This window comes from Cupressus sempervirens, chromosome 5, assembly GCF_028749045.1.
Source record: "Cupressus sempervirens isolate cs-2001-9-10 chromosome 5, ASM2874904v1, whole genome shotgun sequence".
In the NCBI taxonomy this organism is placed as follows: domain Eukaryota; kingdom Viridiplantae; phylum Streptophyta; class Pinopsida; order Cupressales; family Cupressaceae; genus Cupressus; species Cupressus sempervirens.
In genome coordinates, this window is record NC_143122.1 from 625,373,151 (window position 1) to 625,395,662 (window position 22,512).

Sequence of the window (22,512 nt, forward strand, 5' to 3'; positions counted from 1 at the left end):
TTATTTAGTGTGCACTATTTTTCATTCATAACAAACTTTTTGATTGCCTTGCATTCATCTGGTAGTTTCTTTTTCATACCAAGAAATTGTACTCTTATGTTAGAAAGTTAGTATCCCATATGCTTAAGACACATTTTTTACATAAATTATTTTTTATTTAGTGTACATTGTTTTCCATTCATTACGCAAAATTTTTGGCAGTCTTTCATTCATTTAGTAGTTTCTTTTTCATATTAAAAAAGCGTACTCTTATGTTTGTATATAGTTCAATATTTTTGTGTTCGATCATGTTGTTTTTAATTACAAAACCATTTAGTTAGATTGACTTAAAAAAGAGTACAGATTATCAAGTGTTATCTTTACTAGAACACTTATCAAGTTGTTTAATATAATCAGGCATGTTTCGCTCTAATCATTATAGCATTTATTAAGCAATCTACATGGGTTGTGTAATCAACCACAATTTTATTAAATTAGGCAAACATGTTCACTAAATTTATCTTTAATCATTGCAACAATTATTAAGCAATATACTTAGATTGTGTAATCAATCATAGTTTCATTTAATTAGGCATATATACTCATCATAATAGTTTACCTTTAATCATTGTAGCATTTATTAAGCAATCTACATGAATTTTATAATCAATCACAGTGTCATTAAATTAGGCATACATGTTCATCACAATAATTTACAGCATACATGTTCATCATAATAATTTACAAAGGTCTTTTGTTACATTTAATCAAAGCAATAAACAATAATGTTATACAATAAATGACATGTAACAACTATGCATAGCATCTCAAGACGATCATCATGTGTGGAGATACACAAGTATGCACACAATGGTTTCCAATAAAATGTACACATACAAAATCACCACTAAAACAAAATGTCATGTACAATCATAACTCATCTCATCACCCTATAGATGATGGCTTGCAAAATATAGATGAATGCTAATGAGATGGCATGGATCATGAGTGACTCCTAGAGCCACACATCATCTCCATCCCCTCAATAATACTTCCAAGCCTCATCACCTCTTACTTGAGCTCAAAATTCTCATGATGCAATTGCTCCTCCATAATTGCTCCACCTCAGCTCGTAGAGCCTCTAGCTCTGCTCTCAGTTGTGCCATGACCTCAAAAATATCTTTGTGTCTACCTACATTATGTTGTAGTCCATGACTGCCATACACTGGTCTTTGTGTGCATGTGGAAGTGACCATCCATGTTATGACATTGCTCACAAAGTCACGCCATCCCTGTGTGCCAACTGCAAGAAAGTAGGATAGCATGGAATCAAACATACCACCATTTATAGCTAAATCAAAACTAAAAATACAACTTATATATCAATTTTTATTTACATAGCTTCTCACCTAGATCTCCCTCTTGCCAATTAGGATCAACCAAAGTGGTAGGAGCCTTTGAGAATGTGGTTGGGGACATGGTGGCAACAACCCCACTTGGCTGCCTATCCTCATGATGACTCCGTGCCCCAACCAAAGAGGGTAGTAAAGGTCATATGCATACTTGGGACATAGCTCTCTCAAGCACTGCATCATTATCATCCCCTCTCTCCTCTGCTCATTCCCCACCGTGAGGGGTAAGTGTGTCAATGATTGTGTGAGTTATAACTTTGAATAAAAAGAAAAAATACATTTAAAAAAAAAATCTCCTCTATGTTCTTAATTTAATGTGTTATCAATTATCACTAATCCATTATTGCCTTTTTATAGCAAACAACCAAATATGATCTAGAAAGGGCAAAAGGAATGAAAGCCTTATATCTTATTGTTGCAAGAGGATAGTGAGTGTTCATAAAATATCACTACTACTTTAAATGCACATTAACTAGTGAGGAAAGCATAAGATAAGATAAGATAAATTTATTAATGTCCAATGAGAGACCACAAAGGCCTGAGGGACTCAAAAGCGAACAAGATAAAAGACTGCTAGTAGCTAGGGCACCAAATGGTGCCAAGAAAAGAAATAAAATAGGAAAAGCAAGAGAAACAAGAAGCAATTAGGAGCACAAGAACAAGGCAAGGACTAAGGGTCCTTCCTTAGAAGAAAGAAGCCAAGCACCAAAGGGTACAAACTAGGGCAAGCAAAAGCCCTAAACCACTGTCGAGAAGAGTTGATAGGGTGTCGCTAACGACTATAACCACTATGAGGTCTCACAGATCTAGAGTGACTAGTGATGGTGGCACTGGAATGTCGCTTTGTCCCACATGTAGGAGACGAAGGAGAGAAGAAATCAATGATGAGCTCAACCGAGGTCCGGAGAATAAAATCTGTAATGTGTGATCATAGAGCTGCATAGTCTCTCTGAGGTACAGTGTGAGGCATCTCTGGTTTGTGTAAATGAAGGTGGTCACAAGGGAGCTAAACTCCCTAAATAAGCAATAGAATCTCCCACAAATCTTGTAGTAGGTAGGGCAGTGAAAGATGAAATGGATCTACGTCTTAGTCATGCCTAAGTTACACAAGTGATAGGTCCGGTCCTCTCTGCCCATGTGGTGATCAGTCTAAATCCGAAGCTAGTGGGATCCAACCATAAAGGAACCCAGAGAGATGCGTAAGGCATGACACCAACGTTGAGATAAGTAACTAGGGGGCACAATGATACTGTCTTTGATAATGAAAAAGTGTTCTACGTAAAAGGCCATCTTTGGGCATAACTTAAAAGCCGAGTTACACCAAGTCGTAGAGATATACTGTCTATAAATATCGAGTCTTACATGCTGGTTCAACTCCTGCTGAGAGGGGAGGAGGTGTGCAACATTGAGAGAGAACTAGAAGGGAGGGAGGTGGTCAATATCTATCCCAATTGAACCCAACAAAGACAAAGCCTGTGCAAACCAACAACTAGCCCGAGAGGTCATATCGGACTCCGCCACAAAGACAGAGGAGCAGTAAGCCAAGCAAGAGTATCTACATCAGTCACTAGCAAAGTCAGCAAAAGCACAAAGACGATGAAGAAACCAAATTAGGTTGAAAATGGCAGCTACCCTAAAGGGATGGGCCCCAAACTAGGCCAAAATAATGTTGTGATGGGTGAACCGATGACATCTGATAATATGCCGAAGAAAAAGGGTTTGGACAGGCTCGATGGAAGCTCAATTCGAGTCAAGGAGGGTCCCCAAACCACAAAGCTATAAAGAACCGTCGGCTGGACCGAGGTATCTAAGAGGGACAACTTGGACGAAGTGTCTTGGAAGTGATGTCTGAAGCACTGTCTCTTGAGCATAGAAAGGGATCCCATACCCTTACTAGCCCCAGGCTAGATAGCAGGTCTCAAACTAGAGCAAGGTCCAAAGAACTTGACCCCAAGGTACACGTATGAACTGGTGATCTCAATCTCATGACCTTGGAAGTAGAAGTGCAGATGAGAGGTCTTTAGGCAGTTGAATATCATAACCGAGTCTTGCTTAGGTTCACTGAGAGCTAACAAAGGTCACAAAAGGAGGCCAAGCCATTGAGAAGTCTTTGAAGACTCTCTGGAGAGGAGGCTAGAAGGATCACATCATCAACGAACAAGAGAATGGAGATCAAGACCTGATGTAGGTAGTAACCATCCATAGGGAGTGAGGAATCTCTGAGGAAGGTCTCTAGCTCATTGATATAGATACCAAACAAGGTAGGGGAAAGAGGGTAGCCTTGATTCACCCCAATAGTGCTTTGAATAGGGGCTGAGAAACCCTCTAGTGTCCTGAATCACTAGTAACACTCTCATATAATCTCATAATGGCAGTCAACAAAGTCTCTAAAATACCGATGTCTCTCAATCTATGGAAAAAGGCAACCCGCGAGACAGTATCAAAGGCTTTACGAAAGTCCATGAAGCAATATATATTTTCTCAGAGCGATGGCAAGCCTCCTCGATGATGGCCTGCAATGAAAAAATATGGTCTATGATCTGGTAATCAACTCGAAAACCAACCTAACCTCTAGCCCTATACGTTATCTTGTCAAGCTCGCTAGAAAGAATAATATTCAAAGCTGTAGCATAGAGCTTAGCAAAGGTGTGCCCAATCATGATAGTTTTGTAGTTCCCTAGATCTAAAGTCAAGCCGATCTTGTGAATCAGATAGATGATGTGCCTCGACCATGAGTCGGGGAAACTGGTGCAAACAACACTACTAAAGAGTGCAGGAAGAAAGGAAACCAGGATAGGAGTGCCGAGTTTGAGGAGCTCAACCTAAAAACCCTCCTCATCTGCATGTATATTGGTGCTCATGAATCTGATGGCCTCATGAATGATGGAGGGGGTGAAGAGGTTGTAGCTGGGAGGTAGGGTAAAGAGGAGAGGAGGCTGACCAGGGATATCGTAGAGAGGAGACATGGGTGGTGAGGGAGAAAAGGTCGAAGGTGGACGGTGGGGGAGCAAAATATGCCAAAAGAGCTTCGGATTGCAGGATAAAGTGTCACAAAGGCAACAACACTGGGAAGAGATGAAGGAACACTTCTTATAGCCAAGTAAACATCTATAGGAGTGTCGAATACTAATGAAATCAACAGAGTGCGACAAGAACGCAAAGTACTTTCCAAGTTTGTAGTCAAACTCTAGTCTATATTGTATCTTGAACAATGAATATGAAATTGACTAGATGAGTTTATTTTAAATTTCTGCAAAATTCATCAATAGATTCTGCTCAATACTCTATGCAATGGTTTCATACATCAAATAAACTACAAAAGTGTTTACCTAAACATACATTTGTGCTAAAACTTTAGTGCAACAAGAGTATTCACTTGAATGTTCTTTCTAGAACATTTTGGAAGCATATGGTTGCTAAATTGACCATGGCAAGCAAGGGGTTCAAGGTCCCAAACAATTATGAATTGAGGGTCCCATTATTGGAGGATGAGCTTCAAAATATGTACAAGAGGGGAAAAAATAGATTTTGAAAAAGAAATGTCTACAACACTTTATCTAAAGGGTGGAAAGATACCAAGTACAAGACACTTCTTACATTTTTTATGGCTTCTCAAGTATAGTTTATAGCTGATCTCTTAGAGTCTGTCAATTACTCCAATAAAGTAAAAAATAGTATAGCCATGAGTAGCTTGTTGGATGCTGTGGTGATTTAGGGCAGAGTCGGTAATTTTATCTAGATCAAAAATAAACAATGCATGTACATATGTGGTAGCTAATGAAAAGTGTCATCTATGATCCCACAAGAATTCACCCTATTAAGAGTGTAAATATAATATACTTAAAATGAAAAACACTAGGAACGGGTGCATTTAAGTTGTCTCATTGGAACTACTAGAGACAAACATTGTTTTGCAATCCTTGTAGTGCCCACTGCCTTGAGCTTCTCTTTGATGAGATACTGAAATTAAGCCAAGAAAATCATATACTAGAGGATGCAAGAAATATTTTAAAATATATTTACAATCATGTGAGGCTTGAATATCATGAGAATGCACACTAATGTTAAGGAGCTTATGCACTTAAAAGAGTCACATGCTCCAGCACTAATTTCCTTACCTTGCAAAATATACCTAACACATTACCTAGCTATATCACCAACACATAGTAACACGAGGATGCACGAGGATGCCTGCCCACCCCTTTTTGCCCCATGCCCCAAAGACAGGGACGCACCAAGGACTTGGGGACTCTATTCCCTCGTCCTTAGCAATACCACTAGATTCCACCACCTCCGCCAGGGATGGGGGGGTGTCCCAATGTTGACTATTTATGTTCAATATTTGATGTTCCAATAAATGCAATGCTCAAGTATTTACTCTTACATGTTTATATCTTATAAAGCAATAAATCTTTTCATAACTAGCATTTTAAGTACCATTGTATAGTATATACAACCCTTCCCATCCCCTGTCATCGTCCCCAAATTAAGGCCCCTCTATTCCCCCATCCAAGAAACTTGTTCCCCCATTATGTTGTCCCCCAATCTCCCAGTGTTGTGTAACTATGCACCAACATCATAAAGAATTGCATTGAAAACAAGTAGCACGTGTCTCCTTATTGTTGTTCTACTAGTAAATTTAAATGACCAATAGAAAAGGAATAGGTCAAAGTTAATTCAAATTTAGGAAAAGATTGGAATAAGTAAATTCTAATCCTCTAGAAACTTGGATGGCAATAAAAAAAATTCTCATCTACACCATAAGGCTCTCCATTTTTAGATATTCCATACTTTTGGCAATGAATTTGCTTGTTAACTCAATACATAACAGTTCAAAAACATAATAATGAGAAAACAATGCAAGTATACATTCAATTTTAATCCATGCATTGGTTGGGTTAGTAAATAGGGGTGCACCTTGATGTGTAGTCACAAACTTAATTTTTTTATATATCTAATTGACATCATAGCCCTCTATAAAAAATATGGAAATGGTTCTCATACATTTAATGGAAGTGCTTTACCCATATGCTTTGTATAAGAACTTAAGCACTTTTATGGACGCGGCTATCCTCCAAACAAAATGCACCTTTGACCAAAAATAAAAAAATAAAAAACACAACAGATTTTCTTGAAATTTTCGTCATTTGTTCTTCATGATTTGCATGTTTTGTAATCGAAAACAACAAAAAAAATTGAGAAAAAATCACTGTATTTTTGGAGATCTAGAAAAAAAGAAGTTAAAGACTTTTGGTGCATTATGTCTGGAGGATAGTTGCTGCCCTCTTTTATGAGCCTCATGTGTAGGAATTTTGGGAAAGAATTAAACTAAGGAATGGATTAATTTACTAGCTTGAGAAATTCAGATTAAAAAGGGGGAACCCTTAAAGCTCATAGAATTAGAAAGATGAGATTTTATATGACATAGGGTTAGTTTTATTTGGTTAAGCTTGATTGTTAGTACTTAGTAGGAAGTTATTAAAAAATAATTTTATTTTATATAAAAATTTATTTAGCATTGTGAATTTCATTGTTTTTAAATTAAATCCTTGTTATATACATGCATATTTGTCAACTTATAAGTTATATGTACATTATATTGATTATATTGATTTGAAATTATTCATATTTTAAAAAGTGAATGAAAAGGTATTATATTGTAGTTAGTAGAAGAGAGATATGCCTATTTTGGTCCTAAAACATTATCTTTTATGCATAACTTTCTTAGAAATAGAAATAGAGGAATTGATGTATTTTTTTTCCCTTCTCTTTTATATTTATGTATGTTTTTATATTATGTACATGTCTCAAATATGCAGTAGCAAGGAAGGATAGGCATTTTGATTTTCCTAACCTATCTACCAAAGAATTGCCTTAATTATGCTTTGGCTAAACCTATTGTTGAATGTTATGGTGATTACTCCATGCCATATCACTCTATAGATGCTACATTGTTGTATGAAATGTTAGATAGGACACAATGTTGCACCAGATTCCATCCAACCTCCAGATTCTAGTTTGCTAGATTCTTCGATGCAGGGTTAGACACTCAACCTTTCACGTTGAGCAACGAGGGAGCAAAAAACTCCAAGGAGCTAACCACTCTAAGGCTAGATAGGAAAAGCACCTATTCCTATCTGAGCCTAGCAAGTGGAGAGTAGTCAAAGGCTAAGGAGGTGGGAATGATGTGTAGTGTCACTTTATGTTTCACATAATGGACTAACCCTTTGATGGTCTACTTGTATCATTATTATTTGATGTAATTGATAAATTGGTCAATTTGGTGTACTAGTTATGTTATATCATCCCATGTATGAGAACTTTTGTAAAACTTGTTCTTTAAGCAATATAATTTCATATTGACTTGGAAGTTTTGCACTATTTTGGAATTATATATTATGTGGCTTTGAGTACTTTACATAAAGAGACTTAACAATTTCTGACAAATAAGGAGAGTAAAAGTCCTTAATTGGAGAAACACACATAATGAGACTTAACAATATGTAATAAATAAGAAGACAAAAACTCCTTAAATGGAGAAACATAGGGATATCTTCACAAAAAGAAAATGATCAAGAATTGAAATAGAGAAAGGAAATAATTGCTATCAAAATCTTGGTTGTTGTTGGAGAGAGGCCTAGTTCCTTTCATAGAAGCCATGACAAGATATGATGAAAAGTGCTCCTTGTAGTTTGTGAATTCAAGGACTAGTAGAAGGGTGGCAATTAATGACATTTTGTTTCAAGTGAATGAGAAAATAATAGCTATACCTACAGGGCTTTCCATGGAGTGAGGAAAATGATAGCAAGTGACGAAGATTTTAGATGAAATAAGCTTGAAAAGATTCTTCAAGGAAGATTAAGAACCTGTTAGATACAGAGGGGGTTTCAGCTAGGACAAGCTTCCTGAACCCTGGAATGAGGTATGTCTGGTAATAATGTAGTACCTAACTTTAGAAGGAAGATTTAGGGTTACCTATTTTTTCCATTTCCCTTTATTGAATCACTTTCATAATCGTGATATTATATCTATTCCCTTTTTACTCCGCCATGACCTAAAACCTACTATTATGGAAGTTGGGGAGAGAAAAAAGAAAGGTGAAAATTCCATCATTCTCCATCAAGGGCTCACTCTCCGACTTTACAACTTTCATCTTGCCCTTTGCTTGCCTAGGCGTGTTGCTTAAGATAATAATCAGGGCCACAAAATCCCCCTAGATTTGGTGGTTGGAGTAGTTCCAGGGCCCCCACCCCTCAGCCTTCCCATCTTTGCTCAAAATGTTGAATCAATATTGAAAAATATTGAATACAAATTCATGGCTCTGAATTTGAACTAGTGTTTATTTGATCACTGTACCATAGTTCTAATGTAAAGAGATATAATCATTTATTGACTTTGATGGTTATATCTCTTGTTTGGATCCTTATCTTATATTTGCTCCAAGGGAAACAACCATAGACGATCAAGTACATCTCTTCATGAAGAGACACGATTCGATATTAAAGAGCATTTATTAAGGAACCCTATCCTAATCAAGTGTGATTAGGTTAAACTAATCATATGCAAACTTTGATCTAGAATAAACAATCATAACCACAATTTGTTTGCTTGATTGAACATGATCCAAGAGAATGAATGCTTCAGAACTTATACTTAGTTTAATGATGATAATTTGGTCAGTTTCAAGAGCTATTTCGTTGATGGCAATAACAATTTTGATTATGTATGTATGTGTATGCATGTATACTAGTTCATATGAATAAAGATTTATACATACATGCACATATATATACAGATTTATCATAACAGTCCTTAATTTTTACATACGCTACTAGTTCTTTAACACTCCCTCTTAACTAGGGATGATGACCGAGTATGAACTAGTTTAGACATCACCTAACAAATGATATCAAGGAGTATACAAAATATCAAGTCACGTGACATTTGTATATTCTTGTTATGGCATGTACATTGACATCATGTCGCATGATGTCTACCATAACATATCATGGCATGTCCACAAATATTACGTCACATAATATCCACCATGAATACCTCATTAAGAACATATGGATACACAACCAATATCAAGTCAACATGATATCCATCAATAAATCCAAGAGATATTCACTATCAAGACATTTCCATAAATATCAAGTCAACATGATATTCGTCATGATAATGAACATTGTAAACTCGTCACCTTACGATATCAAGTCAACATGATATCCATCAATAAATCCAAGAGATATTAACTATCAAGACATTTCCATGAATATCAAGTCAACATGATATTTGCCATGATAATGAACATTGTAAACTCATGACCTTACAATGTTGAATAAAAGTACACATAATCAAAAAGATTGTCACCTTTCATTAATGCACATAGGAGGGAGGCATAAAGTCATAGAGTCATACACATGAAAATAAAAGATTTTACACAGAGTTAACATGGATTCTCTCACATGGTGTTGGCATGTCATCATATACATGACATTCACCTTGAACCGTATCAAAGGGTGGATCCATTATGGCTCAATCCATAGGGTGAAAATAATGACTTTCATCTCAAACTTCTCCCTCAAAAGAAAGAATATGAAAGGATACAAATAATAGATCATTGATGTTGAAGCTCCTTTTCAGCGAAGGCTTCATTCACCAACATCTCAAGCTTGTCCCAAAAGTACACAAAATTTCTCTTCAAGCATGAGGCTTGGTGAGAATGTTGACCGATTGTTCTTCAGTGATCATGTACCTCAATTGAAAGTTAGAGAAACCATCTCATCACGGTATACTCCCTTTGAATCAATATCAACAAATATAGATCCTTAAGATGCTCCTTTTGTGATGGAGACAAGTCCTACTCATATACTCCAATCATGAAAATATCATATTCCAAAGGACTCGTCATCAAGCACATCATTTATTAGTTTTAATAATCACAACATTGCTGTCCCTTTGGTGGATTTGAGTCAGAATGTTGATATTGTCCCTTTTTCTGCCACTCACTCGGACCAAAACTCTGCTGCCGATGCTTCTCCTGTAGAGGGGGTTTTGTGGGTTAGTGGGGATTGGCAGAAGGTTGTTGGGAAGGTGGAGGATGGTTGGACATTAGTTACAGGAAAAAAAGGAAAGTCCACCAAACCCTCATTTGATATGTCTTCACACTCTCAAAAGTTGAGACCAAAATGTAAATTTTGATAGTCTGTGGTTTCTTGGGTTGTTTGCCCTCTTGTAGGGAACTTGGTTCTGTCCCTCTAGTTTGTCAGGTAGTTTTCCACAGTTGTTTTATGTTCCTCATTGTTATATCTTTCTTATCTTTTTGTACAAGGTTTCAGGTACCTTTCAAAACTTGTTTTTACTTAATCAAAATATTGTTCACAAGAGCAACTTCCCATACACAAATGTACTTGGCTCATCCATAATGAGTGAATGTGATAAATTGTAAATTTACCCCCTCAATTGGATACATTAGGCATTCATGCCGATTTGGCTTCCTTTTGATACAAACATTTAGGTGACCCAAGTTGTCATAGATAACTAAATTTTCTGCATGAACAAGAGTCCCACTAGGACCGAAGCCACCTTCTCAAGTAAGGGGTAGGCTCAAGTATCAATTTCCAAAACAAAGTTAAACACCTTATTTGCACTCAAATCAAATTCCAAGCTTCAAACATTTCGCATCCTCAAATTTCTATGTAATCTTTCTCAACAACAAATTACTGTGTCTTTCTCAAACAATATATGTATCAAATTCCTTAGGAGTAGAAAGGTATAGCTCAGAACATGACAACCTCATGTAATTTTTCACTTTGATATGAGTGTTATTTCAACAACTAAAAGCCCAACATCCATGAGAATGTCAATAACTACAGATAGCTAAGCTTGCACTAGTCAAGAGAAGTCTCCTTTCTCACCAATTTAAACTATGGAATCACACTTTGTGATAATAGTTTTGACTAATAATGCCTCATGTGAATAAATTTTCCTCTAATGAGTTAGTTCTATGGCTAAGTCTTATCTTCTTATCCATGCATATGGTTGATCCTATGAGTAGATGAAGCTTGCATAAGTTTAAGGGCTTCAATCCTAAGGAGCAACAACTCTTTCAACTTGAGCACTTGCTCAATCAATCTAGGTGATGGAACATTGGATTAATTATTAGAAGCACAAATTAAAATCTTGCTACTATTTCAAATTACTCCAAAGAAATATCTCTTCTCTCTAATATTGTGACAAATCTCCAAATTTTGACTCACTGAAAGTTATTTGTCGATTATGCATATCACATCAATTCAACCTTGCTCTTCACCTTTCAAATTTAGTATCTCAAACACTCCATAAACGAACTTCAAAATGTACAACTCAATTCAATTTCTTTGAATTCCATACTTCTTTAGCTGAAGATTTAAACAATTTTCATTGTTAGTTCACAATCTCAATCGAATGAGACAAAATATATAGATTTGTTCAGTTTCAACTTCCATCGAGGATATACCATTTGTATCATTAGTTAATTTAAACACTCCTGATAGCCGAATAATGTATATTAAAAAACTCATTAAACACATAATACTCAACCCAAGTCGTCTACATACTCACCCTTATACTAAGAACAATTCAAATGAGCGGTTGGGGTTAAATTAATCGAAGCCCGCTTTAAAATGTATTCTCAAACTTGGGTCCTTAAAGACATCAAGGTTGTATATATATATATATATATATATATATATATATATATATATATATATATATATATATATATATATATATATATATATATATCTAACAACTCCAGATAACAACTCCAAACATATATAGTAAAGAAACTTCCTAGCCTGACAGATTTGTCTTTATTTGCAAACTTACGGTAAAGGGTGGCATGGGATCCACCAAGTCATCACATATATATATATATATATATATATATATATATATATATATAACAACTCCAGATAACAACTCCAAACATATATAGTAAAGAAACTTCCTAGCCTGACAGATTTGTCTTTATTTGCAAACTTACGGTAAAGGGTGGCATGGGATCCACCAAGTCATCAAATTCTTTGACATTTATTAACCTTACTTCATTCAAATCTATCAAAAAACTTTGATAGAAAATTTTATCTGTAGATATATGGTCTCCAAGAAATATATACCAAAGCCATTCTAATTTAGATTGTTGTTGGCAAGCAAATATGACATTTATCATCGTTGGAGAACATTTTATTACTTTTATTGTTTCCATATGCTAGCAACATAATCATCATAAATTCCAACAAAAGATATATTCCTGTCATTAATGCAAAGAGTATTCAAATTTTTATTTCCAGAATCGGTTCTACCTTTGTATTATCTTCTTAAGGTGTGTGTGGATTGTTATGAAACTCAAATCATAGGTAAATGTCACTACTAAAATATGTGGCCTGAATTAAAATAAACTTTGTTTGCACAATATTTATAATAACACAAATTTTCAGGGCTTCAAAAATAGTCCGATAGGATCTTCCTTAGATTGGTCCTGAAGATATACCTTCAAGCTGTTAGGCTTTAAAGAAAGAATGAGGCTCTGATACCATGTTCAAAATGTTGAATCAATATTGAAAAATACTAAATACAAATTCAGAGGTCTAAATATGAACCAACGTTTATTCAATCATTGTACTCTAGTCCTAATTTGAAGAGATATAATCATTTATTGATTTTGATGATCATATCTCTTGTTTGGATCCTTATCTTATATTTGCTCCAAGCGACATGATCATAGACGGTCAAGTCTATTCACCATATGTCTCTTCATTAAGAGACACGATTAGATATTAAAGAGAATTTATAAGGAACCCGATCCTAATTAGTTTAAACTAATCATATGCAAATTTTGATTGGGAATAAACTATCATAACCACGATTTGTTTTCTTGACTGAACATGATCCAAGAGAATGAATGCTTTTGAATTTATACTTAGTTTAATGATGATAATTTGGTCAATTTCAAAAGCTATTTCGTTGATGGCAATAATAATTATGAGTATGTATGAATGTGTATGCATTTATAAGAGTGTGTACTATGAACTAGTATACATACACGTACATATGTATACAGATTTATTAGAACAATCCTTGAATTCTGACTGACGCTACCATTTCTTTAACACTCTTCTACCCCCTTTGGAAATTCCAAAAAACATAAAAATTTACTTGGAGGAACCCAAGTTACTAGCAAAAAACCCAAAGTTGAAAAATCTACCGAGATTGATTGGGTGGAATTAGAGGAAGAGATTAGGGTGGTCGTAGATGTTGGTTTTTCGGGATTGTTGCACATGTAATAACACTGCCTCTATGGTATGTGTTTTTCAAGTGTAGCGACTTCTTGCATTTATAAATGGTTTAAGACAAGAAGAGACATATTAAGATTAACAATTAGACAATAGTTATTATAAGATTACACACACACACACACACACACACAAATTATCTAATGAATATTAATCATAATAATCAATCATGCTAATGAATCTCATGGTTAAATCAATCCAATTGAAGCTACAACATTAACAGTAGGTCGGGAAGACTTGCCAAGAGCCAAGCCAGGCAAAAACAAATGACAAATAGGAATTTAGGTATGGATGAGGAAGTGTCGAGTTTTGGAGAGAGTGAAAAGAAAAAACCAAGGAAGAAGGAGAAATATAGGAAGGAGAATAGTGGCACAAAAGAGGAGGAAGAGGATTTGAGGAGGAGACCTCAGAATCAAACGAGGAGAATACTAAAAAGAAAGAGGAGGTGAGAAGAGTCCCCACTCATGTCTCGGCAAGCTTTCTTATGAAGACCTTTGATTTTACCCTTGCTCCTCACCTGAGCACCCAAACTACCATGGACACATCTTCGATGAGTGCCACCTCTCTTGACAGGATTGATAAAAATGGAAAAGATAAGGTTTTTCCTAACCTTATTGTGTTGCAGGTTCTGGACAATGATATTCTGAAATGGAAATAATGTGTTAATTGCCAAGGCCTATCTAGTACTGTGGAAGAAACCAACCATGGGATGGAAGAACTCAAAGCCCATTTCTCTACCTTAGATGAGAGTTTCAAGATCGTGTCACAATTCGCCATGAAGGTTATGGAGACGACGTTGACCACTCTCTACTTACTCCTATAAGAGGAGGAAGAATGCATTGGTATGAAGGATTCAAAATAACGATATTGTTTCCTCCCAGACAATTGGGCGAAGGTGTTGCTGGCTAGGAAAGGAAAGGAAAAGGCCAAAAGTTAGGCCTTTAGTTTTTTATGTTTTAATTTTGATGATTTGTTTTTGCTAGTATGTTCTAATTTGTTATACTCTAAACTAGCCATATATGGCCTTCATTTTATTATGTTTAAGACATTATGCTTTAGATATGTTTAGTTGGTATAGTTTTTGATTAAGTAAAACATGTTTTAATAGGTGCTTGAAACCCAACAATAAACAAAAGATACCAACATTAAGTTTGGAGCATGAAGTAAAACAACAAGAAACAACAAGCCATAGAAGGCTAGGAGAACTTGACAGAATAAAACAAAACCTCTGAAAGAGCAGGCTAGCCTAGCAAACAAAAAACTATAGGAAAAATAGAAAAGCCAAGGGAACCAATCAGGGCGCCGTATTTTTCACCAGCTTAGCAGCCTTGAGCTCTAGCATTTCCATTGTCTTTGTCGTTTCACTCATCAACTGTATGTTATCAGGAGAGTCATCCCTGTCCCTCTTCTTCTTGTTTGATCTCGTTTTGTTGCTCAGGCTCTCACCAAGGGGGTTAACATCATCTTTTAAAACCCTGTTGTCCTCATTTTCCATGTCATTTTTGACTGATGTGCTAACCTCCATCGTAGTATGCAACTGTTTGATATTATTAGTTAAGGCTTTGATAATATTGAAGCTCCAGTTTGTAGTGTTGTGGAGAGAGCTCTCCATTCTATCCATTCTTTTTTCCACCTCAAACACCCTGTTATCCAATTTGTTGATTCTGTCAGTCCCATCTTCCCCTTCCTTCCTTTCCAGACCTTGCAACCTATTCTTTATCTCCTTAGTTTCATGAAAAATCCACTTGATAGACCGAAAGTTGTCCACCATGCTGTTCTGGGCATTATTGAGGAGATTCATCTCCACCTCCCTAGCATTGTCATTGTGAATCACCATTGCCGGATCAATAAGTTCCTCTAGACGAATTCTACCATCACTGCCCTCCAAGTCCTTGAGCTAGATAGTTTCTCTCACAATGCCCATTTTCACAATCTGAGTTTCAAAGTTTCTCTAGACTATTTTTTTGCCCTTAGAGCCGAAAGTACAGGTGGTTATTTCTGTGCCATAATCCTCATTTCTCTCCTCATGGGCATGGAGAGGGGCCTCCCACCCTTACTAGAATCTTGATCTGCGTCCATAACGTTGCCCCTTCTCCTCTTGGTTAGGTTTTCCACCTTCCTATGAACAAGAACCTTGCTAGTAACCTCCTCTTTCACATTGTTCTCCTCCTCCATGTCCATTCCCTTATCCTCTTCATTATAGTCCTCAACAAAATTTACCTCAGACTTAATAATTTTACCCGCCGAACCTTTCCCAACCTTGATGATATTCTTTTTGGGTTCACTTTTCTCCTTGTTTTTTCCCAAATCCTTTATAATCTTGGCTACCTCCTCTTAATCATCCAAATGAAGCCCAACACTATCCTCAGTATCAGACAAGAGATAAGAGCTTTCCATATCCTTCGAGGACTCCACTTTATGGGCTATGGATCTACCACGGGTTTGAGCCCTAAAGTGCTCATAAACCAGTAATAACAGGCCCTCATGGAAAGCAGAGTTAGCATATGATTTCTTTTTATATCCCATGATATTCTTATTTATAGAGAAGAAGAGGTAGTAGGGAATGGAGATCTTAGTGCCATGCTTGAAGTGGTTAAGGATGACAAAGTGATGGGTACAAACTCTATCATACCTTGTGTCCAGCGTAATGTAAGAGATGATCACCCTAAGAACGAACCTCCAAATATTTTTAATTGAAGTTGGTTCATTGTACGCTCCCGTCTTCGCCAAATCCTTCATCTCCTTGGCATTCTTGGCAAAGTCTTTTATTGCATTAAGGGAAACCTCCTTATCCCTAAAGAATTTGATGCCCTCGGAAGGGGAGTTAGTGACCTCAGCAATAACACTTTCATTAACTTGGAAATCAATTTCCGTCAATCTTAACTTTCCCTTCTCTCCAAGACATGACCATAAGTTCAATCAGCTTAGGGTTCCAACCATGCAATTTCTCAATGTAATTTGAAATGCCACCTTCCCTCAGCTTCTCCCAAACCTTCAACCTCCTTTTCCATTTTGCCCCTTCATTCTCCGGCTCTCTGCGATGCCTTTCTCCCACCATAGTGTTTTTAAGAGTAGGGATGATTTTTTGCAACCTCCAAGAGAGAAGAATAAACCTTTGATATTTCTCACTGAAACCAAGTTCTCTTTTGTCCTCAGGAATACCAGAGCAATTACGAATACAAAACACCCAGAAAGCGTGCCAATAAGCCACCAATTTAAGTTTCCTAGTATTTGACCCGTGCTTAGCTTTCATTAAGTGATATGTGGAACTAACAACATTACCTTTCATCATTACTCTTTATACTACCCATCCTTCCTTGGATTCTTTCTATCTCAATCATGCTTTTAATCGTCGTGGGGAGCCCGTCACCATTAATCCACCTAGTTGACGTGTCCCTTTTGACCTAGTCACTCTCTACACTCTAGTTTAAAAAAAATTTATAATCTAGTTAATGATAGTCATGATCGACAAGTTACGGGGGTTTTTTGTTTTTTGATATTGAAGTATAAGGGTGTGATGTGTTGTTAATCTAGTTGCTGGTAGCCTGTTGTTTGGGACTACCACTATTTAATTTTAAGGGTTAGCTGCCTAGTTTTGGTTAATTTAATATAAAAAACAGAGAAACAAAACTTACTAGAAAGAAACAAAACTAGTAACAATGAGCATTACAAGCTAAATGTAACATTATTACTTTAATAATGAGGGGTAGATTCATTGCATACACACCTTGATCCTATTAATGAGGCTCTTTGTTGTAGCTATTGTTAAGCAGGGGTTTCACTGCATACCATTCATTTCCATGGAACCTAGAGTGTGGCATTAAACTTTTCCAAGCTTTATTCATCAAAGAAACTTAAGATTTATATTTTTTCTTGATATTAAAAATGGAGGTTTACATGTATTAAAAAATTGAACTCTATTTTCGGTCTATGAAGTATATTGAATCTTTTTTTTAATATATCTAATCAAAATACTAGTAATATGGTTTACAATTTAAAAAAAAAAAACGAGTTTTAAAGTATATTTATAAACATTATTATATATTTTTATGTTTGATAAAAATGTCATGTTATTGCTGAGTTTTTGCTCACTCCATAAATTTTAACAACTTTGAGTCTTCTAAGTAATTCTTGGGTCTAAGTGTTTAAATTATGACTAAACACAAGGGTCATATAAAGACGCAAGTTATTGCGAAGTTTTTGGTGACTATAAATTTTAACAATTTTGAGTCTTCTAAGTAATTCTTGAATCCATGATTTCAAATTATGGCTAGAACACAAGGGTTATATAAAAAAACGAAGGCTGATTCTAAATGTGGCTTATAGATAAACATACATAGTGGAAATCGAGGATTTACCCCACTTGGGTAACCAATTCTTTGGTATTTAAATCTCAAGATTAAGGTATTGAACATCACAAAAGAAATACACAATATTCCAAACCCAGATGAAGCCATAGACAAAACAGTACAATATTTGGTTGATTGCGACATCATGTGTAAGTTTATGGGCTTTTGACCAGCATTAGAAGTGAAGAAGTATTCGATGGGTCAAAATTGGACCCTAGCCTTTTGCCTAGCATTTAGCTTGTCAATTGAAGGCTTCTTTCAAGTGTTGTTGCAATCCCAACATAACAAAGGCCATTTTTTATAATGGATCATGGCTCTTTATAAACTAGGGTCTGCACATATTAGGTCTTGTTCTCCACTCTTAATCTGAAGGATCAGTTCAACTGGAATATACTGATATGGTTACGCCCTCAAAAAGCCTCCATTATAAAGGAATGAAGAAATTCTCAAATACACATCACAGGCTATGGGTACAAATATCAGAATGGATAACTCAATCGGAAACAAGCAACTCTTCTTTTATGCTCAACTGTGTATCAGAATTGAACTTGGTCAAATGAAGTCATCTTTGTGTTTGTAGAGATGAGAAACTGACAATAAGAGTTTGCCATTAAGATGTTTTGCGTGTAGAAAATGATAATGAAGCCAACAATTGTAACCCTTCAGGAAGGTAACACAGAGACTTCCTAAAAAGGTTAATTCTGAATTCCAGCCTACACAAGTTTGGAGACCAAAAAAGAAATCTTAGAGAAGCAGAGGAAAGCACTCTTCTTGTGAAATCATGGAAAGTTCTTTACAGATGATGTGGATAAAAGTCAAAATAACAAGAAGCAGAAGAAAATGTACATTTGCAAACGATTGCCAAAAAACAGAGGAAAATCCAAGTAAATTTGCACGAGCAAAATTGAACTCCAGAGCAGATCAATGAGACAGCACTAAGATATTAATAAAAGAATCCATCCAAAAGAGGATTCAGATAAAGCAGTTTAAAAATATTGAATAGGTGAAATTCAGAAAGAACAGTCACCGATTCACAAACGAGAGGATAATTCTCCAGATGAGCACCCCATATTGACCCAGGTTATGAAACTTATTGATATTGACTTTAAGAAAGAAATCCTTTCTGTCCTCCATTTCAAGTTTGTGCTCAAATATACTTTCTAAGATATTTTAATCCTCTTCTACTAAACTTTTCATTAACATTGTGGCTACCATATATATTGAGTGTATAGCCCAAGCTTAATAGGGTACATTCAAGTATGTCTAGGTTACTCGTATGCTGAAAAATATACCCAGTTGCATAAGCACGGTGAACAATGCAAAGGACAACAGCCATTGTGAAACTGTAAAGGACCTTTCACATTTATTTATTTTCAAGAATGTGGCCCAAGCTTTCCTCAAGCTATACTTAAAGCTTCCTGAAACCCGGCACTAGATGAACCTCCACAAGAAAGAGGAAGACAGTGTATAGAAGCAATTAATAACAAAAAATACCAGACTTAGAGCATTTAATGGTAATGGGATGCTTTTGAAAGAGAGAAACCGAGGTTCAAATCCCACTCCATATTGAAACTTGAGACAACCTACAACCCAATGGACTCCCCACTGATAATATGCTTAAATCTGTGGGCACCTCTCACAAGACCCTATGCCGGAACTAGAACTCCATGATTTCTGTAGGTAACCATGACCAAAACAAGGACGATCATAAGCCCATCCGAGAAGAGCCCAGGGCCAAGCTAGGGCTCCATGATTTCGGTATGTAACCTCAACCACGAAAAGGGGATGATCAGGAATCCCAGAATCACGAAAGTACAGAATCCAATCTGAGGTCACCACCCAGCAGATTTTCTTTTTAATCATAAGATACCTCAGAATCAGGAGAACACGCAATCGAAACGAAGGACACTCTCAATTGCGAAGAAATGCATTCTAATTTCCAAAGCAAAACCCCAAGCCGAACCAGAAAACGTAAATCATGGACCAATTGTGTAAAATTTGGCATTAACTGTCAACACTTGTTGAATTCTAGCAGTGAAAACCCCTCACTCGGGGCAAAGGAAGCCAAATCTTAGAGAAAGGAGAATTTAAAGGATACAGCCATGCATGCATCCATCTAATGAAACCATATCACTATCGCAGTACAAAATGAAGCCAAAGATTCTTAAGAAAAACGGAACGAAAAAGTTACAAATGAAAACCCCTTACAAGGCTCTTCCAAGGGCATCGATGCGTTTGCTGTCGCTTTCATCATATCCTCCCCGACCACTCGAGCGGTTTTGATAATACCCAGGTTGCCCTCCTTGTCTAGAATTGTATCCTCCGTAATTCTGCGATGCAGTTGAATTTCTGCCATTAAAATCCTGTCTAAAACCCTTGTTCCCAGCAAAGCTCGAACTTTCATCCCTTTGTTTCTGCTTCGACTCTAGCTGCGACGGCCGCAAGCTTACGGTTTCTTTTTCCCCAGAGTTGCGCGAAGGTCCCCTCTCTCCACCACCTGATCTATCCTTGGCTATTTCAGCCGTACTCCTCTCAGCTCTTTTATCTTGCACCGCTATAAAAGCATTAACTTCAGTTACCTTCTGGTGTTAGTGTTCTCCCGGCCCCCTCTCGCCGCCATCTGATCTCTCCTTCCCAATTTCAGCCGTACTCTTCTCAGATCCCTTGTCCTGCACCACTGGAGAAACATTACCTTCAATTAGCTTCTGGTGTTTGTGTTCTCCCGGCCCCCTTTCCCCGCCATCTGATCTCTCCTTCCCAAGTTCAGCCGTACTCTTTTCAGGTCTATTGTCCTGCACTACCTCAGAAGCATTACTTTTGGTCACATTTTCATGGTTGCTTTCTCCCGCCGCTAAAAACCTCGTTTCTCCTCCGCTCGCTAAAAGGTGAGAGCTTGAGCCGCATGGAGAGGAATTCGAAGTAGAAACAGCATTATCATTATTGTTACCTTTAGTGCTCGCCTCAGACGCTTTCTAGGCCTCAGCTTTGGCCTTCCGCGCGTTTTTCTTATCCTTAGAAAGCCTCGGCATGGCTCGTTGTGCTCTGCACAGATTGACAACTCTGATAACCGAAATTTTGGATCTGAATTTGTTTTTTTTTTGTCGATCTGAATAAAGTTGCAGAAACAGCAGAGTACAACTGAAGTTTCAAAACGTTTTGAAGGTGATGGCTCTCGAGAAATTTCGACTGCACTTCATTCGTGCGAAGGTCGTTTGCAAACCAATGATGAAAAAAGTTGGCACATCTGGCTTCCACAGTCTCTTTACAAAAGTTTTATGTACCTGTAAGAGGTTCAAGGGTAGAATAGTGTATTTTATGAGTAGTACCATTGTTAGTGGCCGTCTGTGGCTGAAAAGTATTGGAATCATTATATTCAATTTTTCAATTTAATTATCAATCAACTCAAAGGATTTAAAAGATTAAAAGATTAGAAGAAATGTTTATATTTTTTTAATTTTTTATTATTTTATAAATTACATTTTTCATTCATTCTATTGGATCATATTATTTTTGGTAGAGAAAAAAATTTAATTTTTTACATTAATGTTTATTTTTGCCGTTTGTAATTTCTAACAAGTAATTTTTTTAAATAATCATTTTTATCTTCCACCTCACAAATGAATGTCTAATCAATATTAATTATCACTATCTATTTTTATAAATATAGAGTTAAATATTTTTTATTTTTTATTTTAAATATATTGATTAGTTTTACATTGATGTTTATTTTTGTTATTTGTAAAATGTTATTTTTTAAGTTTACACTATATTTTATTGACTACTATTTTACAATTTTATTCTAATTTGTTTATACCATTTTAAAAATTATAAAATTATTATTACCTTTCAAACTAATTAGATATTTTGGTAGTTTGAATTAAGTAATCAATGATTTATTCTTTTTAAATCAAATATTTCAACTTATAACTGAATTGGTAGAAATGACTAGTTCATTCATATAATATAATTCTTATTGTTATTTATATATTTCTTAAAATAATATAATTATTAATATTTTTAAAATTCCCTTCAACTCCCTCTATTATTCTACCTTTAATTGTCCATATAATAACATATCATTATCTTTTTTAGCTCTTTCTTCATACCCTTCCTTTCTACCTATAAATCTCCATTTTCCTTCTCCAATTATTGGCAAGAACTTTGACGCATTGTGTCTCTTGTTTGAGATTGCATAAATCAGTAAAGGGTTAAACATATTTTTCTATGATATATAAATTTTTTTGTCATGAAACAATAATGGCTAGGATGGTCCTAAAGTTCTTAACAACAATGGTATTTTAGAACCTAAATAGTAGTTTACAATATAATAGTAAATTGATATTAGACACATGCATAATGTTTGATAAAAGTGTTTAACAACAAAGGTAATTGCAAAGTTGAATAGTATTTTATAATATAATTGTAAATTGTCAT

General features: G+C 35.9%; 1 protein-coding gene across 2 annotated transcripts; it reads right to left on the reverse strand.

The window, feature by feature from the left end:
* Window positions 1-716: 716 nt before the first annotated feature.
* On the reverse strand, window positions 717-21,333 carry LOC149557451 (uncharacterized). 2 transcript variants are annotated; one of them, XR_016364881.1, is made up of 3 exons: window positions 20,287-21,333; window positions 1,389-1,592; window positions 717-1,282 (listed from the first exon to the last, which is right to left on the reverse strand). XR_016364881.1 is itself a non-coding variant. In XM_089832108.1 (2 exons), the coding sequence occupies exons 1-2, from the start codon at window positions 20,480-20,482 to the stop codon at window positions 1,044-1,046; spliced, it is 435 nt and encodes a 144-aa protein (XP_089688234.1). In that variant the 5' UTR covers window positions 20,483-21,322; the 3' UTR covers window positions 717-1,043. The 2 variants fall into 2 exon arrangements, 1 of the variants encoding a protein (XP_089688234.1); XM_089832108.1 differs by lacking the exon at window positions 1,389-1,592 and having other exon boundaries at window positions 20,287-21,322.
* Between the last annotated feature and the right edge of the window lie 1,179 nt (window positions 21,334-22,512).